A 10666-nucleotide genomic window follows, 5' to 3' on the forward strand; every position below is an offset into this window, starting at 1 on the left:
ATTCCATTGGTCACCCATATAACAAAATATATGAAAACAATCAAACAATACAATTGAAGTTAGCTTTAAAACTAATTAACAATAATTTATTAAGGATTTGTACAGTAACAATACTTTTTTAACTTATGTTTTTCTATACATTTCGATTGGTCCCCGTATAAATTAATTCTACTGACGTCACTAAGCATCTGGTACTCGTCTCGCCTCTCGTCGAACCGGACCGTGGCCTCGAATAGACCACCCCCGGGGCGAGCACGTAAAGTCAACTGGAAATCAACGTACGCTTTCGCACGTTCACCGTATTTGACGTGTCGATTGATGACGTCATTTTTACTTTGCTCAAAACGCAACACTTTGTCTGACGGAATAAGTTTTGTTGCGTTGAGCACTATATCCAGGTTCAGGTAGGCACACATGCTGGAGTACCCGTCTAATTGTTTATTGATAGACAGAACGATGTTGACGGCGATGTTCTGTACTTGGGGGTGAGAGGTCGACATGGTCTGATGGATTGGGCACGTGCACCAGTGGGGAAGAATTCCCGCCGTCTGGCACGAGCGTAAGAAAGGCACCTCGTCGAAGAGACTAACCCCTCTCTGTTCCGCGGGAACTGTTCTGGTTTCCCCTGTAAAATTCAGTATATTACGCAATGTCTCGTAAATATCAAAAGGCGTTGTTAAGCGATTTGAATTAATCTTCAAATTTTTCGTTATGTTTGGATATTTTTCCAAAAACCATTTCGGAAGTATCACATACATAAATGGTAATCTTTCTTCCAATTTGCCTACATACGTTTCTCTAATTTTCCCAAATCGTATTCCATGGTCACTATAAAATATCACAGCAGTTTTGTTGAGAGCTCCTGACTCTTGTAAATCGGCGAGCAGCGTCCGATAGGGAAGGTCCGCCACTGCGGTGTGCTCCAATACGTTATGTGTCAAACCTGTGATAAAGGCAAACGCAAAATGCGGACGGTTCTTGTACATTAACATAAAATCCTTTACATAATCGAGCATAATTTGTGTCTCTAGCTTTGTCCCTACACATTTGCCCTCGTTGTACCATAGTCGTTTCTGCTTTGTCATGGCTAAACTAAAGTGGCGGTTGAAATAATCTGCAGGCTGTTGGTGAAATCCTTCCTTAAGATAATCAAAGATGGCGATTGCTGGTTGATCCTCAGCGTAAAGGGTACGGAAGCCTCGGTTTGAGAACTGCTTCCATATGAAGTCGTATTTGTCGAACGGGATGTCATTTAGTGTCTCGTTCCAAGGAACTTCCTCCAAGAATTTTCCAAGCGTCATGGGGACAATGTTAACAAACGTATTATCAGCCACCTTGTTGTAGCCCTTCATCTCTATAGCGCCCAGTGTGTTCTCCAGGTAGTCCTTGGTCCGCCGCATATAACGCATAAAGTTAAGTCTAGAAACGGAGTCCACCCCTATCATAGCCACATTTAGAGATTCCTTTACGCCCGTTTCCTGCCGGTGTTTCTGGAATGTCCGCTTGCACTTCCGGTCCAGCTTTGGTTTTGGCCGTACAAACTGATGGAAGTTTGTGTACATCAACCCACCGCCTCTGTTATAACACCTTACTCTTACGAAGTCATAACGCATTATCTGTGACGTGTTAAACGCGGCACTTTCCTCTAAATAGTTATAGTAGTTATTTCTCTCTACAAAAGGTGGACGATGAATCGGTTGGTACTTACAAAAGCTAAAATAGTGTCTGTCTTTTGAATGAATAATGGCTGTCCAATTGATCTCCAGCCGAGTTCCATTTGCATAGGTCAAAGGCAAATAGCGATCACACTTTATAAAGGCTCCTTGACGAAGATATTTTACAACAGATGAATCGAATGGATCAAGATTTGGGAGTTTACAGTGCGGCGTGTCTACGAGAAACTTCATCTGGAGGTCGTAACCACGGCTGTGACCTCCTACACGTGGGGCCTCGGCAACTCCTGTGAAGTTGAGTTGTCCAGAGTACCTATGTACCTGATAGAACACGAACAGAAGCAAGGACGTGCCCAGAAAAATCATAAACTTGGCCAACCGGACCACCAAGGACCCCTTCATTGTCATCAACCGCCTGAAAAAAAGAAACACCAGTTTACTAAACCTCATGTCTACCTTCTTGTCACCAAAAGAGCAAGAAACATTCACAGTGTTGGCCCTTTCATATACTAGTAGTCACCAACCTTTGAAAAGGAGAAACAGTTCACGGACATTAAGTTTATTACCGATGATATAGTTTGTCCATGTGGGCCACCAAAGTCTGTAAGCTCTGTTTCTGTAGGTGAGACGCTCACGTATACCAATCTGATTTGTTACATTTTTCTAGTAATATCGTGTTTATATCAGATTGGTCGCACACCAATGGGCACCCGAGCCTACTAACTTATGTTTGTTACGTTGAAAGTCTCAGTTCCTTACAACACGGTACCCATCACCAATAAAACCTACACTAATAGTTGATACTTGCTGGTGAATTAATCATTCATCCTTTAACCTATATTTTTAACAAATCCATCAGTTTTGGTTCATTTCCAAAAGACTGGAAGAAAGCCAAAGTCACCCCAATATTTAAAGCCGGGGACATGACCTCTGTAAATAACTATCGACCTATTTCTGTCCTCTCTGTGGTTAGCAAAATATTAGAGAGACATGTGCATAACTCTTTTTATAAATATTTGTCATCACGGATGTTTTGCTTTTAGATCTTCGTAAAGCATTTGATACCGTAAATCATAAAGTGCGCTTGCATAAGGTTAATGCTTACGGGGTTTCTGATATAGCATTGAACTTTTTCAAATCATACCTTTCCGGTAGAGTGCAAGCGGTAAACTTTAAAGGTACTTTATCAAGATGTAAGGAAATAAACATCGGTGTCCCCCAGGGTTCGATACTTGGGCCACTATGTTTTATCTTGCATATGAATGACTATCCAACATGTTTGAAACATTCATCAGTTGTAATGTACGCTGACGACACATCACAGGGTGTAAAATGTGATGCAGTTGATGATGTCGAAGAAAAGTTAATAGTTGACCTTGAATCAGCAAGTGAGTGGATGACCAATAATAAAATGAGTCTAAATCTAACAAAAACCCAATGCACGATTATTGGCTCATCACAAAAATTATCAGAACACAGACAGATGCGTGTCAAAGTGGGTGATATAATTATTGAAACTGTACACAATGCCAAACTGCTGGGAGTTTTTATTGACAGCTGTTTATCATGGAATGCACATATTGAAAATGTATGTAAGAAATTATCAAAGAAAATTAGAGTGTTAAAACGAATCAGAAAATTCATGTCCCAAGAAATGTCCAAAATGGTGTATACGACTATTGTTTTACTTCATTTTATGTACTGTTCTTCAGTATGGAGCAATCCTACAAATGTGTCCCTTAAGGAAAGAATATTTAAACTTCAAAAGAGAACAGCAAGAGTAATTCTAAATATAAGAGAAATTCGTACACCAACTTTGTTACCTTTAAAGACTTTAAACTGGATGCCTATTCACGATTTTTATACTTTTAGAAAATGTGTTCTAACTTATAAAATCCTTAACACCCAGGCTCCAGGATTTTTAAAAAAAAAATTATTTACCTATGTAACCCAGATTTCCACAAGAACCACAAGATCTTCTGCAATGAACCAGCTCTATATCCCCAAGTGTAGAACAAGTTTTTACAAAATTTCTTTTAGATACACTTGTACTATTTTATGGAATACTTCGGAAGAAACCATACGAACCACAACAAATGTTCTGGCTTTTAAAAAGGCATATCTGGCCAACTATTTTAAAAATACTAGATCATGAATACCATGTGTTACCGGCGGAGCAAGTAGGTAGGGGATTCCCAATCACTGGGAAACCGAGTACTATATGCTATATACTATATGTATCTTTTAAAGTACAATATTTGAAATTATCCCTATGGTTCTGTTTATTATAATTTCCTGAGATAATCCTTATATTACCCTGTGATTAATATATGTATGTATTGACTTGTAATATGCTGTGATATTTTCTAATGTTCTAAATGCAATTCTGTGATATTTAGTGATACAATATAATAGGTTGTCTTAATAATGTATTGTACTATTTAACTGCTTTTTCTATTTTATTGTATGTCATATGTCTCTGTATGCGTGATGTGCTGTTGTTTTATGTATGTATATATAATGTGTTTTACAGGGCCATATTGTAAACTAGATGAAAATCTAAATATGTTACCCTGTCTAAATAAAATAATTTATTATTATTATTAATAATATATACTAAATAATACACTAAAAGTTAATATATACTAAATATTACACTAATAGTTAATATATACTAAATAATACACTAATAGTTAATATATACTAAATATTACAATTATACTTAATATATACTAAATAGTACACTAATAGTTAATATATACTAAATATTACACTAAAAGTTAATAATTCAGTCTTGCTTGTAACAAGCATTTTCATTGGCTTAAAAAATTATGTTATCAGCCCATAACGTAAAAAAATGACGTCGCCGTTTGTAACGTCGCTTTTGATAGGCTGATACAGCAGCGCAATAATTTCTAAGAGAAAAGAGTCCATCAATAAAAGTGTATTTCCACAGGGATTGTGTATAGTAAATCAAATTATAAGGATTAACTTGAATACATTTTTCATGTTATGGAGATATAACACAAAAAAACGGAGTGTGCTCTAAATAAACCGCGAAATATTACACTAATAGTTACAGTTATATATACTAAATATTACACTAATAGTTAATATATACTAAATATTACATTAATAGTTAGAGCAGTAAGGAAATATCTGAGGCATAAAGAAATAGGTAATGATGCTGATAGTTATCCTTTTATTCAACTTAATCTTGAGATTTTCTTTGAAAAAAATTAAAGGGTCAAAGGACTTCTACAAAATACTATGCAAAAATAATATCACAGCAACAGGTAAAAGAAAGTGGAATGGTATTTTTAATCTAGATGATGAAACATGGAATTGTATATATAAAAGACCCTTTCAAGTTTCGAAAAATTCCAAATTCGAAAGTTACACTGGTTACAATATAGAATAAATCATCACATTTTAACAACCACTTCGCATATATTTAAGATAGGACTGGTAGAAACTCCATACTGCTTTTTTTTGTAAAACAGAAATAGAAACGATAGTTCATATGCTATGGGAGTGTGAAAAAGTACAGTCATTTTTTCAGAACTTTGAATTTTTATTAGACTCATTATTTATTCCATTTACTTTTAATAAAGAAACTTTCATTTTTGGCAAGCATAACTATAAAAGTACTTACTATACAACTGATAACCTTATTCTGCTAATAATGAAACAGTATATCTATAGATCAAGATGCTTGCAACAAACTCTATCAATTCATGCTTTAAAAAATGCTATTATAGATCACTACAGAATTCAAAAATATATTTCTATAGGCAATGGAGTAGATACTGCTTTAAAAATGGAAAATTCTTGGAAGAAATGGAATAAATTATTAGAAATCACTCCCAATCCCTGACAAACCCAAAAAAGATAGAATTAGTGTAATATTTAGTATATATAACTGTAACTATTAGTGTAATATTTCGCGGTTTATGTATAGTTTACCTCTGTTAGTCAAATTTTGGTTAAAAGAGAGAAATGTAACTCCCTGCCACTTTACTGTTGAAATTAAAATTATTATTATGTTTCAGGTTAAATAAATAGTTGCACTAATAAATGGACACACATGGACTCAACATCTTCACCACTTTGACCGCTTGTTGTCTTCTCAGCCCCCTCCCCCCTCCCTCCATTTCTATTTCTGTAAAAGCTCTTTTGCTCCTCTCTCTCTCTCTCTCTCTCTCTCTAAAAACAAATCATTACAAAATTTGTATTAAATGTTGGTTGAAGAATGAAGAATGAGTGTGAAAATTAATATTGTAATTATTCTGTAATGATCAAAATGTTTCAAAAGAAAATATATAAAAAAAATATAAAAAAATATTACATTAGTAGTTAATAATTTAATCTCGCTGGTAACAAACCTTTTCATTGGCCTAAAAAAATATAGTATCAGCCCATAACATAAAAAAATGACGTCGCCGTTTGTAACGTCACTTTTGATTGGCTGATACAGCGGCGTAATATTTTCTAAGATAAAAGAGTCCATCAATAAAAGTTGATTTCCACAGGGATCGTATATAGCAGATTAAATTATAAGGATTAACTTAAATATATTTTTTATGTTATCGAGCTAAAACACAAAAAACAGGAGTGTACTCTCATCATTATTTAGAGTACACTCCATTTTTGTGTGTTATAGCTCCATAACATAAAAAATATATTCAAGTTAATCCTTAAATATACACTAACTATTACACTAAAAGTGAATATATACTGAATAAAACACTAATAATTAATACATACTAAATATTACACTTAAAGTTAATATATACTAAATATTACACTAATAGTTATTATATACTAAATAATACACTAATAGTTAATATATACTAACAATTACACTAACAGTTAATATATACTAAATATTACACTAATAATTCTACATATTTCACTAATAGTTAATATATACTTATTATCACACTAACAGTTAATATATACTAAATATTATACTAATAATACTAAATATTACACTAATAGTTAAAACATTATAAAAATTCACTAATAGTTAATATATCTTAAATATTACACTTATAGTTAATATATACTTAAAATTACATCAACAGTTAATATATACTAAATATTACACTTATAATTCCAAATATTACACATAGTTAATAAATACTAAATAATACACTAATAGTTAATATATACTAACTATTACACTAACAGTTAATATATACTAAATAATACACTAATAATATTAAATATTACACTTACAGTTAATAAATACTAAATAATACACTAATAGTTTATATACCAACTTTTACACTAATAGTTAGTATATACTAAATATAACACTTACAGTTAATATATACTAAATATTACACTAATAATACTAAATATTAAACTAATAGTTAATATATACCAACAATTACACTAATAGTTAGTATATAATAAATATAACACTAATAGTTAGTATATAATAAATATTACACTTATAGTTAATATATACTAACTATTACACCAACAGTTAATATAAACTAAATATTACACTAATAATACTAAATATTACACAAACAGTGAAGATATATTAAATATTACACTTATAATTAATATAAACTAAATATTACACTTAAAGTTAATATATACTAAATATTACACTAATAGTTATTATATACTAAATAATACACTAATAGTTAATATATACTAACAATTACACTAACAGTTAATATATACTAAATATTACACTAATAATTCTACATATTTCACTAATAGTTAATATATACTTATTATCACACTAACAGTTAATATATACTAAATATTATACTAATAATACTAAATATTACACTAATAGTTAAAACATTATAAAAATTCACTAATAGTTAATATATCTTAAATATTACACTTATAGTTAATATATACTTAAAATTACATCAACAGTTAATATATACTAAATATTACACTTATAATTCCAAATATTACACATAGTTAATAAATACTAAATAATACACTAATAGTTAATATATACTAACTATTACACTAACAGTTAATATATACTAAATAATACACTAATAATATTAAATATTACACTTACAGTTAATAAATACTAAATAATACACTAATAGTTTATATACCAACTTTTACACTAATAGTTAGTATATACTAAATATAACACTTACAGTTAATATATACTAAATATTACACTAATAATACTAAATATTACACAAACAGTGAAGATATACTAAATATTACACTTATAATTAATATAAACTAAATATTACACTTATAGTTTAAAAAAAATATACTAAATATTACACTAATAGTTAATAAATACTAAATATTACACTTATAGTTAATATATACTAAATATTACACTAACAGTTACAATATACTAAATATTACACTAACAGTCAATATATACTAAATATTACACTAATAGTTAAAATATACTAAATATTACACTAATAATTAATATATACTAAATATTACAATTATAGTTAATATATACTAAATATTACAATAAAAGTTAATATATATTAAATATTACACTAATTGTTTATATATACTGAATATTCCACTAAAAGTTAATGTATACTAAAAATTACACTAATAGTTACAGTAATACATACTAAATATTACACTTATAGTTAATATACACTAAATAATACACTAAAAGATAATATATACTAACTAATGCACTAACAGTTCATATATACTAAATATTATACTAATAATACTAAATATTACACTAATAGTTAATATATACTAATTATTACACTATATACTAAATATTATACTAAATATTACAATAAAAGTTAATATATATTAAATATTACACTAATTGTTTATATATACTGAATATTCCACTAAAAGTTAATGTATACTAAAAATTACACTAATAGTTACAGTAATATATACTAAATATTACACTTATAGTTAATATACACTAAATAATACACTAAAAGATAATATATACTAACTAATGCACTAACAGTTAATATATACTAAATATTACACTAATAATACTAAATATTACACTAATAGTTAATATGTACTAATTATTACACTATATACTATATATTATACTAAATATTACAATAAAAGTTAATATATATTAAATATTACACTAATTGTTTATATATACTGAATATTCCACTAAAAGTTAATGTATACTAAAAAATACACTAATAGTTACAGTAATATATACTAAATATTACACTTATAGTTAATATACACTAAATAATACACTAAAAGATAATATATACTAACTAATGCACTAACAGTTAATATATACTAAATATTACACTAATAATACTAAATATTACACTAATAGTTAATATATACTAACTATTACACTATATACTAAATATTACACTAATAATGCTAAATATAACACTAATAGTTAATATATACCTAATAATACACTTATAGTTTAAAAAAATATACTAAATATTACACTAACAGTTAATAAATACTAAATATTACACTTATAGTTTTAAAATATATACTAAATATTACACTAACAGTCAATATATACTAAATATTACACTAATAGTTAATATATACTAAATATTACACTTATAGTTTAAAAATATATACTAAATATTACACTAACAGTAAATATATACTAAATATTACACTAATAGTTAAAATATACTAAATATTACACTAATAGTTAATATATACTAAATTTTACACTAATAGTTAATATATACTTAATATTACACTGATAGTTAATATATACTAAATATTACACTAACAGTTAATATATAATACTAAATATACCAATTTGAAACAATAGCTCTCACTCACACGACTCGCCAGCCAAGATAACTCAGTCCCTTCAGCATATTAATCCCTGTTGCTCCGATCTAAAGGGTGCCGCTGAAATTGGAACAAGTATGAGATTTAATATGACGATGGTGATTCACATTTATATTGATCATGGCAACATCATCAATATTTTACGAATAACCCAAAGCTTAATAACAAATACCGCAAAACTACTTGGACTTTGGACGATAGAAAAATAACGTTCGATCACCCTTATGATAGTAAGATTAAAATAGGTAGTTCTGATATCATAAAACAATGTGCTAGCATGTCAACTGACCAATCAGAATGTCGACATTCCTAACAAGGCACTAACTTGTTGACTAGACGGACTAGAGTCGACATTTAGAATAAGACAACAATTCGATATTTAAAATGTATATGTACTTATAACCCCTAACACACATTCACACAATTAGAAAAAATACAGACTCTCATCAATTTTAGCAAGATAAAATGTACATAACAGTACTACATCACAAACAAAGGTTCATGTCAAAAGGTATAGATATTAATTTTGATAAAAGGTCGATTTAATAAAAAGGAAAAAGGCATGTGGTCAAAATACGTACTAAATTCTCAGGTACGAACACTCCGATTATGTTGTTTTAGCTAAGATCGTCGAATGGAGTGACACTTTGTTGATAGTCAACCTTGCACTTGAGTTAATTAATTTACAACAAATTACATTTGTCAATATGCCAGGACTTTTCCCATGACTGCCGTGTGTGTCGTGCCATTGTGCAGCTTATTCTGTTAGTAAGGGTTTAATTAATTTCCGTATGGATTAGCTAAACAGGTGTTCAAGTTGCTGAAGGATTAGCTGGACAGGTGTCCGTGTGTGTATATATGTCCGTGTGTGTATCTGAAGGGGTTAGCTGGACGTATGTCCGTGTGTGTATCTGAAAGGTTAGCTGGACGGATGTCCGTGTGTGTATCTGAAAGGTTAGCTGTACGGGTGTCCGTGTGTGTATCTGAAGGGTTAGCTGTACGGGTGTCCGTGGGTGTATCTGAAGGGGTTAGCTGGACGGATGTCCGTGTGTGTATCTGAAGGGTTAGCTGTACGGGTGTCCGTGTGTGTATCTGAAGGGTTAGCTGGACGGATGTCCGTGGGTGTATCTGAAGGGTTAGCTGTACGGGTGTCCGTGGGTGTATCTGAAGGGTTAGCTGGACGGATGTCCGTGGGTGTATCTGAA

General features: G+C 30.2%; 2 protein-coding genes across 2 annotated transcripts in view; both read right to left on the reverse strand.

The window, feature by feature from the left end:
- The window catches only part of LOC110452651, an 18251-nt gene continuing 7585 nt past the window's right edge, over positions 1–10666 (reverse strand). Inside the window, exons 2-3 of the mRNA XM_021501300.1 lie at positions 9450–9521; positions 1–2088 (exon numbers count right to left, since the gene is read on the reverse strand). Of these exons, the coding sequence (XP_021356975.1) occupies positions 90–2088; positions 9450–9487 (2037 nt within the window). The 5' untranslated portion in view covers positions 9488–9521 and the 3' untranslated portion in view covers positions 1–89. The remainder of the gene's footprint in view (positions 2089–9449; positions 9522–10666) is intronic.
- LOC110452652 (putative uncharacterized protein DDB_G0290521) overlaps positions 9873–10666 on the reverse strand; it is a 6615-nt gene continuing 5821 nt past the window's right edge. Inside the window, exon 2 of the mRNA XM_021501301.1 lies at positions 9873–10661. Coding sequence (XP_021356976.1) covers positions 10453–10661 — 209 coding nt within the window. The 3' untranslated portion in view covers positions 9873–10452. The remainder of the gene's footprint in view (positions 10662–10666) is intronic.

This window comes from Mizuhopecten yessoensis, unplaced genomic scaffold, assembly GCF_002113885.1.
Source record: "Mizuhopecten yessoensis strain PY_sf001 unplaced genomic scaffold, ASM211388v2 scaffold6779, whole genome shotgun sequence".
In the NCBI taxonomy this organism is placed as follows: domain Eukaryota; kingdom Metazoa; phylum Mollusca; class Bivalvia; order Pectinida; family Pectinidae; genus Mizuhopecten; species Mizuhopecten yessoensis.